We start from the raw sequence: 22425 nt of genomic DNA on the forward strand, positions 1-22425 counted from the left end.
ATGAGGCAATTGGAAAAAAGCTCCAAGAATAGGTGATTACAGACAGAGCAGGAGAGGAGGGAATAGAGAGAGAGAGTGGAGCCTGTGAGAGAAAAGAGAGAGACCCCTACTCACTGAATCACGTGGTTTGACAACAAGCTCGTGTGCACATTCAAGTGTGTGTGTCTGTCAGTTATTTACACATGTGCATGTGGCCCCTTAATTCAGATCAGAACCACTCTGACTACAGACACACCCACAAATGAACAGAAAATACTTCTTCTGTACTCACACACAGACCCTCTGCTTGCCCATTGCTTTTATATATCCTTTTTATCAACAGTTACAAAGTGCTTTGACAATGGCAACAACATAACAAACTGGAAGAGGTCACTCAGTAGAGTGCAGATCTCTGCCAGGCAACAGATGGTGAAGCACCTACTCCAAAGCCACCACAACTGCCAGATGCAACCAGCAGAGATTTACAAAGTACAGCCACCATAAACATGACCCCACATACACTGTCCCCAACTGAAACAATATTTCAAATTGAAGCCAAGGACGGTTAAGAAGAAGGAGAAGTCTTACAGTTGTAAATCTCCACCAACCAGCCAAATTGCAGTTTACATGCATGTCTGTTCCAGACTCATATAATGTCTGAAGTGAAGACTCTGAAGGAATGCAATTGCTTGATCGCATTTTGACAACATTTGACATTTGAGAACTTAAGCTCCTTCTTTTATGTGACAAAAGTCTTACATGAAAGGCATGAAAAAAGTTTTTTAAAAATTATTTTGGTATCCATTTCCAAACTTAGTTATTTATCCACACTAATGTGGAACAATTCCAAACAATACAATGCCATACTTTAAATGAATTCAGTTTATACAATACATTCAATATACTATGGAAATCAATATACACAGAAATCCAGTTTGAAGGACAGTGAGCTTGCAGAGTAGTTTAAAGGTCCAGTGTGTCAGATTTAGGGGGATTTATTGACAAAATATGGCAGGAATAGAACAGACAACCCAAACACTGGCTCTAGATATGCCCTTTCATATTTTTTTTTGCATGTTTCGTGGCCACCATAGTTTCTCTACATGCTTTGAAGGTGAGTGATATTCACTTGGTTGTAATCTACAAGCTCAATGTTAAATGCTACTTAATCCTAAATGCTGACCGTTTAACGTTGGGTTATTCCATCTTTAAGGGGACTGTTAACAAAATATATCAAAACAATTTCAGGCTTTATGAACAATACAACCCTACACTGTAATAAAATGGGGCTACTGTGTTGTTCTCTCACAATTATTGTTGTCTTACAGGTGCATTTTGAACCACATGGAGACATTTACTCCTTTTTGGGCAGGAAAAAGTGAAGAGACTTCCCACATTTAATTCCCTCAAATTGATTTGTTCAGGAAATCAGGCTGCCACCATTTTTATGATTGAGAGGATGATGAGGGTCCATCAGATCAAAAATTAAAAAATCAGTAGTAATCATTATCAGTAATCAGTAATCAGTAATCATTAATATTGAGTGGAAAATGTCATCAAAATCATATTTAAGAGCAACAGTAAGTCAAGCATGTTGAGAATTGCGTCTAATGCACAGTTTAACTGCGTAAAATCGACATTAGCTCCTTTTGCTCTGGATGAAAGCACTTTATTTGTTGCTCTTCAATTTGACATTTTTCCCCTTCAGTATGACTGAACCATAGAAAAAGTGTGAGAAGAAGTGATTAAAAATATTTCAATGTTTTTTTGTGCAATCCTGTGAATGCATCAGTCCTGTGGGTCAAAATCAAGGAAATCAAATCACTGGAGGATAATCTGATCACACCCACATAGGTTAAGTTATAATAAAATGACTCCATTAAAAGTATGGTTGGGTATTGTAGTTTGTTTGTTTGTTTGTTTTCCAGATACTGGTGCTAAAGGAAAATGGTACCTGTGCCTAAAATGACAGTCAATGACTTTAAAGACTGGCTTTGTCTTTAAAGATGTACTGAACTACATCTGCCAACCGTATCACTGCACAGAAAGAAGCATGCCTCTACTCGTGGACAAAAGGCTCATTCTGATGGCAGCACTGGATATGACTATTAATTGTGTCCTCCTTGAATTAAATGTAATGTTGCACCACCGAGCTTGCTAGCATGGTGATATGATAGATGGATAAATAGCACTACCAGGCAGAGGAAGAATCTCTGGTTCAACAAAACAAGACATCTGAAGATGTCACCTTGGATTTTAAGAAATAGTGATGGACATTTTTTACTTTTCCCTGATGTTTTACAGACTAAATGATTAATCAAGAATTAATCCTTAACATAAGTCACCTCAACATTTACGGTAAGTGCCACCTCACAAAGCTGCCTAAACACAGCAAAAATCTCTTTTAATGCATCTTTCTGCAGCCCAGACCTCAGTCTGATTCCCTGCAACACACATAGGAACAATCAATAGGCTCCGAACAGCCGCCTGTGAAGCAAGCCACAGGCTCACACAACTCAAAATGTTTCTCAGCGCAGGATCACAAGCTCTATTTCTTCACATGACCTCTGCTAACAAGCAGGTGATACAAGAATCAGAGACTAAGGAGGCCCACCACACACCTGCCCACTCCAAATCAAATATAATACCAGTGAAACTGTGTCAGCCATGAGTCACCTGGAGTAAAATTTATAATGTGGTTACCAAAAGTCACAGGGGTCCCTATTTGTTTCATGTGGTCTTATCGAGTCTAAAATTTAAACATGGCTGTAGGTCACTTTGGTAACAATTCCTTGAAGCAAGTGAAGTTGAGTGAAGATTGAGTGGTAGATTATACCGGTATCTGCTGGACAGAGACCCAAGACAAGTGCTACATTACTTCTGATCGGATGCTCTGATTACAAACCCTCGACTCGTAAGTCCAAAATGACACGTCTGTGTGGATGAGACAGGCTAACTACTTTATAGCAGAAAGGCTGAGAAAATGTGGATTATTGGGGAAAACTGGCTTTGAGCAGCGCTTTGGGGATGGAAAGCATTAATTTCCTTTTCTCAGAATACCCAGGTTCAATACTGCTTGGTAAAGGGATTTTCAGGAAAATAAATTGAGCTGAACACTGGAGTACACACACAATTTATTCTAGTGGAAACCTATTGCCATTTTGATGCATACGCTGCTTTATGAGTAATGAATTGTAAAGTAATGAAGTAATGCTGAAACAAGGGCAAGAGCTAACTTTTTTTGTTTTTTTTGCATCAATGGGAAAAAATTCACCTCCCACTTTCACAATATCAACAGTCAAATATACATTTACTAATATAATCACAGGTGTATCTCTAAGACTGAAGAGGACCACAAAGGTTAATAAAAACTTAATCCTATTTCAGCTTCTTTGAGATGTCAATCAGCCCTGGTTTCAACCTATATTCAAATTATATTTATTTATCATTTATGTAAATGATGAGTTACATAAATAACTGTACGGTAAAACTATAGTTAATAACTATAGATATAAGTTATCAAAAACATTATTATTCCAGTATGACAGTATACAGTATGACAGGTTTATATGGATTTCAGTGTCCCCGATAGGAGGAGATTTATTTACAATTAAATTAAAAAAAAAAAAAAATGGATGAAAAGAACATAAACTATTTAATTTTTCTAGGACAGACATATCATCTCACAGAATATATATCATATCTACCAACCCTTCCTAACATCCTATATTACATTTTGTTGTTGATGCCTGACTGCTGCTTGCAAAAAAAAAAAAAAAAAGGATCCGTAGTTGCTCACATTGTTTCTACTCAACTACAAAAGGTTGGATTATTTACTCAAGAAATAAAAAAAGAAATACTCTGTTATGATTGTAGTGAATGTTAAGCCACATGGGACTCGTGGTTAGTGGTGGTGATTTTTTCATCTCTGGCTGAAAGAAAAAGCTGTCTCTGTGAGAAGAATAAAGACATAATTTGATCCACTTTCACATAAACTTGGTTTTAGAGGAAACTAGGAAACATAAGTTCCTGGTTAATTCCATTTGTTGCTGGACGGGAAGACAAGCTCATCCCTCTCCAGCCAGTTTCCCACAGAGTGCGCAGATGCTAGAATCAGAGGCCATTAAAAACAGACTCAACAAGCAATTACTTCCTGTAAATAAAGCAGAAATGGCACAGTATGAGTCACACTCCTGCTGACGTTGGCCTCCATCACTTGTTGAGTCTCTGAATTTAAGAAACATGAAATCCTTGAGATACTGGAGGCAGATAAACAGCTACTGAGACTGAAGCCAAGGTAATATAGCAGTAACTGTGCTTACTAATCTTTCTTTTTAGATGCTGCAGTTGAAATAAACAGTTGGGGTTTTAGAAAAGCATTACATTTAAATCAAATAAAGATACAAGCAGACATACAGTTTAATTAAACAATCCACATTTGAGCGGTCTCACAGATTAAAGATAATTTTTGACTAATCTGCTTTTTTAACCTACAACTCCTTCCATGTGATTGGCATGATTTTAATAAGGGAGTCAATAAAGATAAATGGTTTTACATGCATTAACTTCAATAGTGCACCTCACCACAGCAAATGTCCCTAACTGTATTCTTGATTTTGTCCTCTGACTTCAGGTGATTCTTATGCTCAGAATGCTGTTACTTTTTAATACATCCCTGCACAATAACATAAATTTAGCAAAGGGAAAGTTAATTTGCTATATTGAACTGGGTGTGCGATAACCCCTGCACCCCTGGGGGAGTTGTTTTCAATGGGCAGGTTTGAATTAGTTCCATCTGTTGATTCTAAAGCCTCACCTGTCAGTGCAGTGGAAATTACTAGAAGGGTGTGCAGATTATGGAATATGAGACTTACAAAAGCATGACAGAGATCAGTGTGATTGATGAAAATGGCTGAATAATTGCTGTCATCCACTGGAACAAAACTGCTGCTCTGAAAACAAAATAAGGTTCTCTATGCAGGTGATTTATATTTGAAACCAGCATGTCCCTTGCTGTGTGTTTTCGTTGCTTTTGGATTTGTGAACTGGGGATTTTGTAAAATGGGATCGATTCACAGCTGATATGGACGGGAAAAATGACTACAGCAACCAGTAATTGTCAGTATACATAGGACATATAAGCATTGTTTTAAGACAGACTTTGAATAAAATTAAATTAAACTTATCCTGTAAAGATTATTCTTGCTGTCAGTACTATACAGCAAAAAACTCACACTTCACTAAAGTATCTTTAAGAGAGACACTGTGGGTGGGCTGTTTAATCAGCAATGCTAGAGTGCATTATTAAAAAAAGTTTTGCCAGATGTACTTGTCAAATAATTAAGAAGATCTAGTGACTACAGAATAAGGCTGCAGAAGTATTATAATTCAATATCGTGTGATAAAAAATACAATATCCATTAATTACATATTTTCTGCACTAGCACTGTGTGTGAATTGTTATTAAAGACAAAAAAATATCCCTATGTGCATGGGACTTTTTTCTTTTTGCTGTGGCATTGAAAGAGGTATTGATTATCTTTTTGTACAGTAGTATTGCATAAAGCATTATAACAACCCAGAGTTCTCTCAATACCAGAATGTTAAACTTCTATACAATACTAGTTTTAAAAAAAAGATACTTCATATCTCTTTCAATACCAGAGGAAAATTAAAATTGGATTTTTTTTGTAATTTATTTATTTAGTTAACAACCTACATAAAGTGCTGGTACAGAACACTGTCTGGTTTTGCTGCAAACCAAATTTCAGACTGGACAATTAAGACTTGACTGACCTGAACTGAGGTCTTGAATGAGCAAACTCTATTGTTTTTAAACATGTGGTACTGAAAAAGTATCAATACTTTTGACAACCTTACACTCTACTACAGAAAGACCAAGAACAACATTCAACCTATGTCAGTATATTACAGAGTTTATTGCCGAGCTCAATTAAAAGACAATGTTGAGGATCCACTGTGCTATAAAATGGTCATGCTGTCAATAAAACTTACCATGTTCACGATCTTAGCTTAGCTTGTTAACATGCAAACATTTGATGATCCGATTTGATGTGTGAAATTTTGACCTGATGATATGTCATGTAAAGTCAAGGGATCACCAAAGCCCTAACCCTAACCCTTGGTAAACATGAAAATCTGTACTAAATCTGATGGTATTCAGTTTCATAGCTGTTAGGTCACAATTCTCAACCTCATGGTGGCACTAGAGTAAAGGTCAGAGATCCCCATTTGGTCATCCGGGTTTACCCTCTGTGGGGCCACAAATGTCTGTACCAAATTTAATAGCAATTCATCCAACTGTTGCTGAGACATGTCGGGGACAGACCAACCAACCGACCAACAGACAGACAGACCGACCGACATTACTATGAACAGAGCCATTCCTTGAGCACGGCTAAAAACACAACCCAGTACTTCTAGTATGACTGTGACTTTCACTGCTTTATTTACTGCCTCAAAGCACTGAGCACAGTACTGTGATGAGATCTGAGCCACCAACAAACTGCATGTTAGTCTTCCAGCACAGTGACACACTGACCCGTTAATCATGCTGAGCAGGCCCTCCACTAGGTGAGCTAGGTAGGACACCTGGGCGCTCTCATCGGGGAAGATGGGGCCGTGCATGGAGGCCAGCTGGGCCAGGCACTGCAGGGAGTCCTGGGCCATGTCTGAATCCTCCCGAATCTTCCTGTGGACCTGCAAGGTGAGAGAAGAAATGTGCGTCTTAGTCTCTGCTTTCAATGTATGAAAGAGGAATCTCATGGAATTAAGGACAAAACTTCTGTGTTGCTCATTTTGGATGTCTGAACATTCTTGAAAATAAGTGCACAAAGGAAAAAAGTTATTGGAAAAACTTTAATCATTTGCTGAAAAAGCACAGATCATTTTAGCCTTGACCTCTTGTGTACGTCTGAACACACCATCTCCATTTTTTTTTTACTTTGGATTAGCCACCTTTTTAATAAAAAGGGAAAGATGAATTTAAAAAAGGAGTGCAGTCTGACTCAGTGTTTCAAACACTTCCTATGACCGTCCGCATGTCTGCAACGCATCTAGCTGACATTCTCACTCAGTAGTAAGCTTAAAGCACAAGTTTTAAAATGGGAAATACAAAAATACACCAAGCTTTAAACATCAGCTGAAAGTGGTGAAATACAGAAGGTATGTTTGTAGATAAGGGGAAACAGGACACTAGGCAAAAAAAAGCTTGTCTCCTCTATAACATGTGGTCTGTACTCTGAGAAAATATGTATGGCGGCTCCATAGGAGGAATGGCGGCCAGTTTCACCTACAGAGCAGCAACCTTATCAGCAACAACACTTTATAGTGAGGTCGTTGAAAGTCGTCTCCTTGGCTCCTCTGGGCCAAGGAAATAATACTCAAGTACACATTCAGCTATACTGCATATACCATTTTCAAAAATCAATGAAATTGAAATCAATTTAAAATTTGATTTTGTATGTAAATGACTAAATTGATGTTCTTTGTCTAAACTTTGCACAACTTCATTTGCAAGGCTCCAAAGTAACACCCCCCTTGGTGTCCCGCAATAGATAAAGTTTTATTACTTTCGTTCAGTAACTTGCATCACTTCATTGTCTCTCTCTCTGGTCTGCCATCAAAGTAGTTCTTCACTGCACTTATATATAAATAAAAAAAACATTAAAAACCACCCGTGTATTTGTTTCTGATTGGTTTATGGTGATGGAAATTTACACACATACACTATGAACATTCACACTAAACACGTTCATTTTAAACAGCAAGACACTGTGTAAGCACGAGTGTTGCATAGTGTAGAGTTTGTGCAAATGCCATAGCACATTTTTTGAATTTGACCACCCAGCCATTAAAATGATACACATTCTATGACACTGTAAGAATTTCCTTTGTAATATTAAGTTTCTCTACTGTCCCAGGTGCTATTTTTATTGTTTCCAGGACAACAGGACAGACTTAATTTTGAGTGATGTGAATTTGTATAAACTTGTTAAAAATTCAGGTGTGGTTTCACATCAACTTCATCATCAAATAAAAGCAAAAACATCATGATTATGAATTCAGCTGGCTACTGAATTTTCAAATTTTATCAGCCACTCAATCGATAACTATTGTATTTATTTTGCCTGGTGTGTGAAGAAAATCACACACCAGGCACACAAAATCATTTGTCTGGTGATACCAATTTTGTGCCCTGGACTTCACTTCACAGAAATATCACAACATATTCACAACATGCACATGCTTAAGACTTTCAAATGACTTTCAAATAACCACACTTGTTCTTTTCAAAAAAAATCTTCGATTATGGCACATCCCAAATTAACAACCACACAAATCAGGGAAATTATCCTTTAGAGCTTGGCATATCAAGATCTACTTTAGTTACCTCCAGTAATATTTTCCTTATTATAAGCGACTGTCTGATGGTGGAGACTGAAAAACGATTTACCAGCCTCCCACATGCCCAATCACAGTTTCACTTGTTGTTCCTAGGTGTAAGCCCACAACCACAAACAAAAAAGTTTTAACTAATGCTTAAGGTAGGAAAAATTATCAAGACATTTGTTAATGAAATTCAAGACTTTTAATACCTTCTGTGGCCTTTACTGGTGAACAATGAATTCTAAGCTTTTCAAGATTTTTCATGCAAATACCCCAAGATGAGCAGGGATTTGCCTCCTGCCGCTCATATTATGTCTTTGAAAGGAAAAACAATGACCCTGGTCACAACGCCTAAATACAGCATGTGAAAGAAAATTTTATCTACAAGTGTTGATTTTGCTCTGATGCTCTAGTGATACTTTTTTCCAATTAAAAAAAGCTGCAAAGAATGCCACTCTGAAATAGAAGAGTCATAGGCAAAGAACAAAAAGGCGAACCCATCTCATCCTCCTGTCAACACTTTCAAAAACAGATCAGGCAGGATTAATACTCACTGGTGTAACCCACTACCCAGCAAGGCGAAGCGAAATGGCGAATTGATTTTCAACACGTCTGTCTTCAGACACTGTGACCCCCGGTCTCAAACAAACAATCACTGAGCTCGTCTGAGCCCACAGACAGCCTCAATCAAACCCAGAGTGGAGGGATCCGGCTCCTGATGGGAAAGATCAGCTCCGATTCAGTCTCATCTCAGTTCTGAGCTTCTGTTCACTTGTGGGATTTGGGGGTTTGTCCGTGCCGAGCTGTCACACTCCCACAAGAGAGGAGGCATTGTTGGTTTCAATTGTGCACACAGACATACACACACATACAGCAAGGTAGCAGCAGTAACAGCACTGCGAGTCATCACAGCTTCTCAGTAACATGGGTTTCCACTAACAGTACTATGCGGAGCTCAACTGCCTTCCTCCTGCAAGCTGTGGCTCTCTTCTCAGCCAGTCCGAGCTCTTTTCCTCTTTCTTCTTCTTCTCCCGTTTCTTGAACCATCATCCTCTTAAATCCAGAGTGAGTGCTTCTTCACCGGCTCCACACACTCCTATGCCAGCGCATGACCCCATCGCAGAAGCAATCAAACTTTCAACCTCCCTCTCCTTGTTGCTTCCTCCTCCTCCTCTCAAATCCTCTCCCCCTCTCACTTCCTCCCCCCCCCAAATTCTTTCCCACTGCCTCTCCCCTCTCCTCCCCTCTCTTCTCTCTCTGCTTTCCAGCTGGGGTGCCTGGTTGGTCATAAGCCACGCTTGCTGGGAAGAGATCTCAGATGCTAACGTAGCGTAGCCACCATAGTCTTTGCTGCTGCTGCTACTGCCCTCTTCCAGAGTGTGAAGTCATCCTCTGGAAGAGCTCAGTGAGAGGAGGGGAAGGAGAAGGAGGGGGGTGCTGGGAGAGTGAGCAACAGAGGGAAGGAGGGGTGGGAGAGGTAGTGCAATGCCAAAGGATTGAACAGCGCGAGGTCTGAAAAAGCAGCTGCACCAGTGAATGATCCATGCGATGCCAGTAATGTCAGTCGCCTTGAGTCTGACTATAGTTGGAGATACACAACGGATGTGTGTGTGTGTGTGTGTTTGAGAGAGTGTGTGTGTATGTCAGTATGCAGAGAGTGGGATGGATGGAAGGAGAGAGAACAAGACACAACAATATGGAAAATTTTGGGCATGCAGCTCAGATGACAGTAGATTTTGCACTCTGATTAATCAACGAATTCCGTATCAGCGAAGCATTAGTTGTCATTCTTGCTAATTCAGTGCTTATTAGGTTTGCTTTGGCAGAGGACTGGACTTGATCAGGGTTCAACGGCAATGGCTTCTGTCTCATGCCTAATCAGGCAAGTGAGTCAGAAATCTGCTTGCCCAGAGTCAGTTTCTACTTGCCCTAGTGGTTATCCAATAATAAAAAAAACATAAAGGTAATTGTCATGTCAGAAAATTGTGAAAAATGTCGATCCCAGTTTTTCAAAATCTGTTTTTTAAATGTCTTGTTTTGTCAGTCCAAAAGCCAAAGATATTTAGATTTTATATCATAAGTGGATAAAATCAGGAAAGGTCCATATTTTACAGTTGAAAACAGCATTTTCTGCCAATTTTGCATGACAAAAATTACTTGAACAAAATCAGTGATCAAAATAATTAAATATATTACTTCTTTTTTACCAGTCGGGCAAGTGAGTTGCTAGGTTAATTACTCCAACATGGTATTTAACTTGCCAATGGTAAGCACACACTCCTTACTGTTGAGCTTGTGCTTCACACTGATAAGAGTATAAACAGGCCAAGAGGTGGGAAACAAAATTAATTAGGATAGGTGCTTGACACTCTTGTTTTGATACAGCCCACAACGTTTTTCCTGATACTTCTTTTTTTTTTGACAATTATAAACTCTTGTCAGCAAGTGTTGACTGTTGTCTAAACACAAGTAGCTACAGGAGAAGCATAGCCTAAATAAAACTGGCAAAGTTATGAAAGAGATTAAGATCAAAGAATAATAACCTGCAGTGCGGAACTTTTACATATAAATGACAAATGTTACATTTAAGCCCATTGCAAACAAATTCACACAACGATGATTAAACCAATCATTGCCAGGTACACCATCAGGGACGAGCGGAGGAGAGTCGTGACACACTATGCTCCAACTTGGACTTAAGGCTACTCCCGGCAGGAAACCAAAACGGACAAACTGGGAATCAGGCTGGCCAAGCAACGGGGAAAACAAAGACTGTTGTGCTACACAAACAGACCTGCTCTATCGCACTCTGGTCTGACAGGACACAACACGCAGGACTCCAGCAGGATAAGGGGAGGTGGACATTGATGCACAAACACAGTTACAGTTGATAGACAATGTTTCCCAGATTTTGAACTTTTAATGTGAAGATGTAAACCAAATTATCATCACCAAATTGATGTCTTCGAATAGTTTTTAGAAAAAGTCCAAAACCTAAAGACATTTCATTTACTATTAGGGATGTCAAATTTTTAATATTAAATCAAAATTAAAATCCAAAGTCAAAGCGAATTGTGGATTTTAAGAATTGTGACACCTCTATTCAATATCCATCCCTACTGAGGAGTAATTAGGGAGAAAAGAAAGGGCAATGAGGCAATAACAACGAGAGTCAAGTGAAGAGAAAGAGAGAAAATGAGCTATAATGTGAAAACTGAGGGAAGGAGAAAGGCAAGCAGACAGTGAGGAGAGGGAGAGGGTGAAGGAGAAGAGGATGAGGGAGGAGATGAGAGAGCTAAATGACAGAAGAGGAGAGGGAAAGAGAAGAGGGGAGTGGGAGAAAGAGAAAGGGAGGGAGAATGGGGAATGATATTTATAGAAGGAGACAAAGCCTGGTGTCTGTTTCCTCAGGGGGCTCAGAGGCTCATCTTTCTGTTTTTTCAAATCAACACTGTGCTTCCAACTTATTGTCTTTCTCTCGCTCTTTTCCACCATCACTCTCTCTCTTTGAGATTGGGTTACTGTCTGCCTGCAGGCCAAGTCAGAGGAGAATCAGCCTCTGCTGCAGCCTCATCAGTCCCTGTACTCCACACTGATTGTGTTTATGGGGTAAACACGAAATGCTTCCCTGTGTGTGCGCCTGCATTTCTCCATTTGTGAGGACTAGTGGTAGGCCTCTATCACAATGTATAGTTTTATGACACAACAGCAATATGATGTATATCACAATATACTACTTTATAGAAATTCAATTGAGAAACTATCTATATATAAAAATGACCACAAAGGAGTGTCTGTTTTTGGCTAATCTAGTGAATGAAATATAAAAGAATGAAACTTATTTATCACACTGAGGCAACAATACTTCAATATTTCTATAAAGTAGTGGTTAATGTGCAACAATACCCACAACAGGCTTTGCAAAATAATCAGTAGTAGACAGTATATAATGTTATGTTCCTGAACTCTAGTGAGGACTATTGAGATTTTTTGGGACAATTAATTTGCAGCTTCATTGCACTGTGATCTGGCTCCTCCTTGTACGACCAATGCTGTACAATCATTGCGAATAGCATCTTTGATATCTGTTTCGGACACTTTAAAAAACCTCTACACCACAGACATACTGAAGTAGCATGCATGTGATCACAGAGTCATCTTATTGTCCTTTAATATCATATCAAATGTTAATTTTGAGCTGATACCAATATTTCATTTTAATGTTTTTATCACATATATACATACATATACATATATATATATATATATGGCAAGTGGACAACTATATTGTCTATTGACGATGGGCTGAATTCATTGCAGACTGCTTTTTTTGCCCGATTTTTAGGGCAATATTTGTCATTTTATTTTGCTAATGTAATAGTCTGCAGAGTGACAGCCTCTGCTCTGCACCGCGCTCTCATCCAGCGGCGCAGTGCACACCCACTCAGCCGACCATGAGTGCTCTGAGCTGGGTGATGAGTGAAAGGAAAACAGCCTGCAGAGTCATACTCTTTAAACTCTTTCCATGTGGTAAAGTGAGGATTTACTTTGACCAAACCAGAGCTGGTGATTGTTGGAAGAGTGGACAGACTAACGAAGACAGTTTTGGTGAGTTTTACATGTTTTTCTGTCGAGTTTAAATGAAGTGTGTTTTCTGAGGTGTTGATGAGCCAATTAAGTTTGAATTGGTTCTGTAAAAGAGAGAAACTTGAATTCAGAAGGTGAATGGTTGTATTTCTCCATTTAAAATGGAAAATAAGTGTGACATGTAATTTCTAGACATTTTGTGAGTTTATTTTGTCCACCGGAGGTAGTGAACGTACACACACACACACACACACACACACGGGAAAGATAAGTTATGGGAATGTATCGCCAGTGAGGGTCCTCACAAAGATTGAAGTACAAACCCTGTGTGTACACTATACATTCTGTTTATGTGAGCAAGTCTGAAGATGTGTATCTGCTGAAATAAGAGCATGTCTGCATAACAATGTGTGTGTCTGTGAAATGCTGTTCCTACTTATGGGTGAGTGGTTGAATGTGTATTACTGCTACGTACAAAGAATGCATGAACAGTGTGCTGGGGTGCGTGCATGTGCGTTTGCAGTGTTACTGTAATGTACTGTGTGTATACATGTCCACTTGATGCGATGAAATAAACCAGATGCTACCAAAAGTCTTGGGTGCGTGTGTATGTGCACGTGTACACACTCACAATCACAAATTGATGCTGCTCTCTAATCACCCAGAGCCAAACAGAAACTAAAAACCCAGATAAACACAAACAGACAAAAACACACCGTTGAAGCCAAAATTACAGACGCTTCAGTTTGTGTGTGCTTTTTTGTGCACTCTCCTTTCCTTTTTCTGGTTGGAGTGGGGGTGTGAATGTGGTTACGAGGTGCTAAATTGACAATAGCGGAGAGGGTTCATTTTGGAGGAGGCCAACAATCACCAGGGTCTTCTTCCTTTTCAATCTACCATAGCCCATTTATCCCCAAACCCACTCTGCTGCAAATTGCATCCATGTTTCACTTTCTCTCGAAATTGTCTTTCTCTGTTCTATTTCTGTTTTCTACACTCTCTTCCACTCCTGCACCTTGTTTCATATTCTCCTCGCTTTCTCTCACAGTACCATTGTTCTTTTCTTATTCTCACAAGTGTACTTTTTTTCCATTCTTTCAAATTTTGTCTTTCCCCTTGTCCCTACATCCATCCTCTATCAATTCCAGACTCCCAAGAGCCATAGCCGTCACCTGCTGAAGTGAAAAAGAGATGAATGCTTTTCCACTAAAACCTTGGGGGCCACAGGGACATTTTGGCAGATTAAGGCCCTTTTCAGACCTGGTATTAACATGCATCCCAGGTGATCTGATCACAAGTGGACAGCTTTGAGTACGTGAGCTCACATCTGGCATTACAATGCATCTCCAGATGCGTCCTGAGCGACCACTAGAGATTGGACCTCACTTCTCCGCTCTCTATGCAAATAAACATGAGGGCTGTTTTGTCAGTTGAAAGTCCATTATGCTACAGTCTGTTTGGCTGTTTAATCGTTGCTTTTTTTTTTTTCATTAAGCACCACACTAAACTCCTCTATCAGCCCTGAGCTCATCATGAGCCTCATATTTTACCTGCACTGTCCAGACAGCCAGCGCTATCAGCAGCCCGACAGGAGAGCTCCGTGGGGTGCTGCAATTTCATAAATGTACTCTGATCAGGACGATACACACTTTTACTTTTTCTGACCGTGTGTAAATCTGATGTTTTCATATCGCAAATGACAAAGGGAGACAGAGACAATCAGACGGAGAGAGTAAAAGTGTTCCTCCTGTCTCATCTGTCTGCTCTTCACAGCAGCACAGTATTTTTCACAAGGAAAGAAACAACTTAATGTACTGAATTTAATGTATGTCAGGGTTCCTACACCTTTTCCAAAGTCAAATTCAAGCACTTTTCAAGAACTTTCAAGATTATTTTTTTATTAGTATGCTATAAACCAAAGGGATATAACAACATATTGAATATTGCGATAGCCACCATACCAGACTCGGACAATATCTCTCGTGATATATAATGATGAATTACTTTATTTTATCATTTCTATTTTATTCTATAAAAAGACAGTGGCTGACTGCTGCATTGTTTTTGTTTTGCAATTGTACATACATAATTTAAACATTCACTATCACTGACAATTCATGCCAATGTTTTCATGTTTATAACATGTCTGCCTACTTTTATTATATTAAGACGGAAAGCAGAAGCACTTTAAAAGGAAAAACAAATTTTATACAAACAAATAATGCTGTAATAAAGTACACGAGAGTTTTTATTTAGTAAAGGACATTTTTTCTAGTCATCATGTTCCTTTGTTTTTCAATTATCATACATGACTTTTGGTTTTGTTACATCCCTAATAAACAACCAAAATGTTTTTTGGTCGTCTTCAGAAAAATGACAAATTAAAGGACAAGTTTCCCATTTTAAAATGTGTTACGTGTATCTAAGTAGAGCCAACAATTTAGTCAGGTAATTATTAAAATAATGCAAATAGTTTCAAGCACTTTCCAAATCTTGAAAAAACGCTACAAAAAATTGAAGTGTTTTCCAGCACCCCCTAATGAAACACGATATGTGGTTACACTTACAGTTTTGTATATCATAGAAGAGTGGACAAATGTCCTTGGTGGACATCTGTGCTCTCTGGATGCCCTTCTAGTTTAAAAAAAAAAAAAAAAAAAAAAAAAAAAGTTTGGCTAACCTGGAGGTTTGACTTTTATTGATGCTGTGTTATCCAGACGTTACCTCAGGATTTAACTTCTACCAACAGCGATCGGTATGAAAATAAAACCTTGATTGTAATACCCTGAATTATCTCTTACAAGCAGTGCAAAAAATCCTGAATATGCCTGATGAGAAGTTTCTGATCACCATCCAAATCTGCTGGCTGCAGAACCTGACAGCAGCCTCCTGTTAGCTCACAACACTAATCAGTGAAGGAGACTGGAGCCAGTTAATGGGAGACTGACAGACATCCACCCACAGAGGGACAGAGACTCCCCAGAGCCCCTCAACAGGGTGACAAGAGTGTGTGTGTGTGTGATGGGTGGGTTAGTGTGGTTGTTAACAGGGGCCCCTAATCCTGGGGCCGGGCTCTAATCCTGCCACCGGTCTGTTGTGGACTGTGACCCCGATGGCGCGTGTCTCTGAGTACCCCCTACACACACACACACACACACACACACACACACACACACACACACACACACACACACTTACCCTGGCCAGCCTGTTACCCCTCACAGCTGAGGAGACACAGCAGCTGAGACAGCAGAGGACCACATTAAACTGAACACACACACACTACGTGGAACACACAGGCACAACACAGATCCATGTACAGCATACACACAAACATGCACCACACAAACTCAAATTGACAGAATCCCACAGAGACAGATATGTGCCAACACACACAAATGCACACAACACAACCAGGAGGATGCTGTAGCACATACACACACAGACACACACAGACAGCTGACAGTGCCACAGCAGCCTTACAATAACAAACAGTTGAGCTACTAGAAATACCAGAGCGAGAGATGAGACTGGAGGCCTGAAAACTGAAACCAACACAAAACACATCCTGCAGATTCCACCAGCAAAGAGAGCTGACTAAAAAATGACAAACATTTTTATTCACGTCAAACTGCAGCGACGGGACAATCAAATCCTTGATTAGGCCTGTGTACGCTGTGTATCAAACCTCTGATTACATTCACTGTTTAGCGCCAATTATAGTGATGTGTGATTGTTTTGTGATGAAGTCATAACAATCAGACTGAAAACTTTTTCAGGTGCATGAAAAGGACTGTCAATGAATTGTGATTAATAGGCACAGTGATGGAAAATTCTTCAAATAAGAGCTTAGCATTTTTTTTTTTTTAATTTAAAGTGATATCATCAACATAGTACTTAATCAAAATAGAAACTCATTCAGATTTGGTACTGAATATATGTCAGTGAAGTTTTACTGCAGCATTGTTTTGTTTATTTTCACTTTGAACCAGCAGCATAAATATTAGGGGTGTCACGATTCTTCAAATCCACGCTTCAATTTGATTCCGGATTTTATGGTCATGATTTGATTTGACTTTGGCACTGACAGCTCTGCCATTGTTAGACTATCATGTCTTAATTTGTAAAGCTCAACAGATTATTGGTTATGTCCTGATAACTATCATTTACATTATTGAAACCAAAAGATAAAATATAGAATAATAATAGACCAGCTAGACTTACAATCTGTTAAGGTCAGGAAATTCCAGCATGAGCTCTACACTATATCATGTGTGGTTACCCACACAAAATCAATCATGAAGAAAGACCCACACAACTGCACTTGAAGCACCTTGAGTTTCAGGTGTTCTGTCTGTGCTGTGGGGAGATCTGAACAGTGTCTCCACTTAAAAATGATTCTGGAGATTCTTATGCTCCAAATGTCAAAATTCAAAACAACTTCAATTTGGGACAATGGTAATAAAGTCTGGGACAGCTGAAAAGAAGACTTTGGGACAGCTACAGGACACTGAGGAAAAAAGTTCATTTTGATTGCAGAAAATGGTAAAATCATGTTCATCTTATTAAACTGCATAACAACAACATAATGATAATAATGATATATCATTAACATTTGTTATAACTTAATATTCTTTGTCACAAAATAATACCATTGAAAATCCTAAACTATTGTTCAGCAGGTTTCCATACTGAAAGGAAAATCTTTTGCCAAAAGCTTCCCTCTTTTTTTCTCTTTTGTGTATCCCAAACAGAAAAGATACAATTAGGTGTATTACAAAGTATTATAAATTAAAAATACTTGGAGATAAAGTGACTGAAACAGGTTTTCCAAGGTTGAAAAACCAATAGAAATGAAAACAAGTGCTTCCCTTGAGCATCTGTTAAAATAACAAGCACTAAATAGAATTATCACAGAAACTAGAGGCCCATCATTTCCAACTACCTCCTTAAAAAATTGTTCAGTTTTAGGTATCAAACACCAATCCGGACAGTAAGTTTCTGCCCTGAACAAATGGGAGGAGAACCACTCTAAATAACTACATTTTTCCAACTTAAAAAAGTGGCACTGCTTTTGGCAGCAGAGTGTTTATCACTGTGGACCACTTTGATGGAATAGTAAACTGCACCACCCGTACAAGTAAAGTTAAGCGTGATTTACAAACTTAATAGCCATTCAGAGGAGCCACTTTACCTCTCAGAGTCCAGACCCAAACCATGGGCTATGTTAGGCCTGACAAAAATTAAAGTTAAAATGTCCATGCAGCAGTATTTGGCAATGGAAATGTGTGCTACTGTATTGCAGCAGTGGATCAGTATTTGGTAGCGAGAAAATGCCCTGACTCACCAAGACAACTTCAAATGTCAGAAAAGATGAACAGACATGCCGTCTCTTATGTTCTAATAACAGTTGTACTTCAACACACATCAAGGAACAATGACTACTGACACTAGAAGAAAAAAAATAGTATGTAGTCTTATTATACACCATAAATACAAATACAGGTAATATTATCTGTGTTGCTTGTAGAACATAAGGCAGAAACAATAAGTTAAAAAACTGCACAAATCACCTGATTCACACCACTGAAGCTCTAAACTAGGCCTAAGCAATAAAACAATAATGATATGTATCACGTCACGTCATCAATAGCAATAAGAAAATTGTTCATTAAAATGTTTAATAGTAAATGAATGAAACGCAAACTGCCTTGAGAGCACATAAAAAATATGTCCTGGCTCATAAACAGCCGATCATATCCCTTGATAATAACCACTAGTGACACGCAAACAGCCAATCTTTCAACAGGTGTGACACAAGAACAGAAACAGGGTGGAGTGCAGATGGGGAGAAAATAGTTAATAAAAGGGAATAGGTCAGCTCACCAGTACGGCAGATTGTTTTGGTTCTTTCTTTGTCGTTTAAGTCTGTTACTTGAATGAAGTGGTTAAGTTCAGTAAGGTGGTTACATTCCCAATGCACAAAGGATTAAGTGAGTGGATCAGCATTTGTCAGTTGGTAGAGTAAAGTCACATTTAGTGTGGTGTAGAGAGCAGAGTAGCATTTGACAGAACTTGTAGTGAAACAGACAGAAAGCTAAAGGAGTGGAGCAGTATATGGCGGCAGGCGGATGACAGGCAGAGTAGTGGAGCAGTATCAGGCAATGAGCAGCTATAGAGTCTGGATGGATGCTGAGTGGAAGAGGAGCTGACCAGTTTGTTCCACACTTCTCTTCCACACCGTTTGCTTAGCCAGCGTGGGCCGCCTCTTTAAACACACAAGTCACTGCACAAAAATACACATTTACTTCACCGGGCGGTCCTTTTGGACAGCAACACAATAACACGACCCTACTGCAAAGCACCCATAAATCTACTAAATGGGGCATCCAAAAAACCCACAAAACTAGTAAAAACTTAGCATGTGCCAAAAAGACAAGGTCAAGTGAGATTTCTCTGCCCAACATGAAAAGGCAAACTGTCTCTCTTTATTTATCATAAATAAACCACCATCCAGAGGTCAGGGAAGAAAGACGAAAGGGTAAAGCAGGACACAAGAGAAAACTCTAATGGAAATATTTGAGACACAAAAACCTTCACTTTGGACAAAAAACCTGAACAGCAACCTCCCTGACAGAGTGTAACATAAAGTACATCAGAGAGCAAAGCATCTGCAGGTTTGACACCAAATTTAAACTGGTGGGAAACCTCCAATGTCATACTTGAAATAAAAACACTTAACACATAAACTTATAATTTCAAGGCAACCGTCTTCGCTGAGTTTTCCCTTAAGTCAAAGTCAAACTCTTAAATTTTGAAATAATGAAAGAAAAATGTTTTTTCTGAATCTTTCAATTTTAGAAACCCATAAAATTCTGTCACCATGTTAATTTGATGGGTCAGAATTGCGACAAATATCCACCCCAGTTTTTCACAGTCCAAAGTGATGTTTTATGTTTTGTCTAAAATCCCAAGATACTCAGTTTAACATAGGAAGCAAAGAAAAATGGGAAATCTCCATATTTGAGAGGTTGAAAACTCCATTTAATCTATATTACTTTAATAATGAATCGATTATCAAAATAGGTTAATGGTTTAATTCTTGTTACCACTTGCCTGGCCAGCCAAAGAGGCAATCCTTACTGTGGAACCTGTTCGGATTTTTTATTTTTTATTTTTTTGCCTTGAAATTCTAAGTTTCCTCAACTTTTTTTTTTTTTTTTACAGTTCACAATTTAAAAACATTAAGATGCAAATTAAGTAATCTGAGACATTTTTCAAACTTATTAGAACCTGCAGACACTCTACAACTGCTTACTACTCATGTGAAACACGTGATGGAATGATGGATGGGATACTCACAGTGAAGAAGAGGTCCATGACGCGGGTGTCCAGCAGCGCTTCCCTCCAGGACTCCGTAGGTTTCAGCATGACGTTCTGTGTGGCCTCAAACATGGCAATGTAGTGGCGCCCCAGTGACCCGCCGACAGTTAAGGCCAACAACAGCATGAAAAGAAGAAGGAGGAGGAGGAGGAAGAGGAGGAGGAGGAGCAGCACACTCAAAAGCACCAGCTCCTGTCACTAAGCTCCCTCTCAATGGGTATTTTGGTCTCTGTGTGTGAGTCTTTGGTTTCTCGTGGCTGGCAGCAGAAAGTCACTTGTTAGCTTAGTCTCCCTCTCATTAACCTTGTTAATCTTTATTCCACAAAAGGGTTTATTTTTTCTCACCCTCCCCTCTGTGGTTGCTTTTCTTTTCTTCTATTTCTCCCTCGTCAGCTCTTCATCTGCCACATTTTTGGCCCACAAAATTTCTTTCTCACCCTCTTGTCCACCTCTCCTCACTCCTGCCTCCTTCCTTTTGCCTTTCTCCCCCTGCTCTCCGTCTTGTTCTGAACTTTACGTTCTGACTCGCCTGACACCCTCTTCCCTTCTTGTCCTCTTCTTCACCTCTCTTTCCTACCAGCAGTCCCTCGTTGTGCACACTCAGGTTTCTCTCCTATGCTTCCCTCAAGATCTTAAATGCACAAGACACACACGCACCGCAGCCAATCGAGACCCTGAGCTGCTCTGCCTCTTTGTCCACTCCTCTACAAGACGTCCTCGAGACTCCTTGCGGCTCCGAAACACCCCCTCTCTCTCCTCAGCCAATCACTTTGTCTCTCCTCCTGACTGCTTTCCAAGACCAAAGCAAGACTCTCTCTTTGCCCCATAACACACACTCTTCACTTAAAACTTCTATCACAAACTTTCTTCTTGTGTCTATTAAGACTGTATTTCCCTCTGGACCCCTTTACAAATATCTTTTTTTCTTTATCTGAACAAGATTCTGCCTCTCCTTGCCTACACACAACACTAAAAACTACAAAAATGTTTTCATCTTAATCGCTTTCCAAACATCTCTCTCTTCTCTCCCAAACAAGTCTTTCTTTCTCCATGCCCCCACAACACACACACACAGTCTCCTTATTTAAGACTTTCACTACACCCACAACAAGCTTTTTCACAAACCCACAACACACACTTTCTCCCCACACAGCCAAAAACACTTCCTGCCCTTATTCAAGTCTCCTAAACACACCCACTACATGCTTTTTCCTGAGCTCATCAAGAACAATCCCCGTTACTGCTCCTTCCACTCTCCCAACACCAGGCTCTTCTCACTCCTCGCTCTTACGCACACACACGCACACGCACACGCACACACACACACACACACACACACACACACACACACACACACACACTCCTTCCTCCATCAACACATCTTAAAAAACACACTCTTCATACACCAAAGGATTTCCATGTTTCTCTTCAATGCCCTGAAAACCCCTTCCTTTCTCCTATACAGATGTTTTTCTCCCTGTTCTTACAACCAACACAATCTCCCAATGAAGGCTTCATGGACGAAACAAGTCAGCCTACTGACTGCAAATAAATTCATCCAAAAGATTAACACACAAGGTTATTATTTTAACATTTTTGTCCTCTAAAATTGTCACCTTTATTCCTCACTTTTGGGAAATACAAACAATCTTCCTTCACTCTTACCTCACTAAACAACAACCAGTCAAAATTCTTAGCTTCTCTCCAAAACTCCCTCCATCGCAAGCTTAAACAAAACAAGCTTTCAGGACATTTGAACACACACTTTCTCAACCTGTTAACAGCTCGTTCACTGATTTACAAGTTATTTTCATTGCTGATTATTTTTCCAATTAACGTTTGGTCTAAATGTCACAAAAAAATTGAGCAATACCAATCATAATTTCCTAAAGCCCAAGATGACATGCTCATATCTCTCGTTTTGTCTGACCAACAGTTCAAAAGTCAAATACGTTTACATTCAGTTTACAACTTAAAGCAGTAAATCATCACATTTGAGAAGTTGGAATCAGAGAACATTAGGCTTAAATCACTGCTTCTCAAAACAGTTGCAGATTTTCTGCCAAT

At 39.3% G+C, this 22425-nt stretch overlaps 1 protein-coding gene across 1 annotated transcript in view; it reads right to left on the reverse strand.

Annotated features, from left to right (window-relative positions):
• xpo4 (exportin 4) overlaps positions 1–22425 on the reverse strand; it is a 66363-nt gene that overhangs the window by 22988 nt on the left and 20950 nt on the right. The window contains exons 7-8 of the mRNA XM_084724932.1: positions 20338–20450; positions 6542–6699 (exon numbers count right to left, since the gene is read on the reverse strand). Of these exons, the coding sequence (XP_084581058.1) occupies positions 6542–6699; positions 20338–20450 (271 nt within the window). The remainder of the gene's footprint in view (positions 1–6541; positions 6700–20337; positions 20451–22425) is intronic.

Source organism: Lutjanus erythropterus, chromosome 8, assembly GCF_056507025.1.
Source record: "Lutjanus erythropterus isolate fLutEry1 chromosome 8, fLutEry1.hap2, whole genome shotgun sequence".
In the NCBI taxonomy this organism is placed as follows: Eukaryota; Metazoa; Chordata; class Actinopteri; order Lutjaniformes; family Lutjanidae; genus Lutjanus; species Lutjanus erythropterus.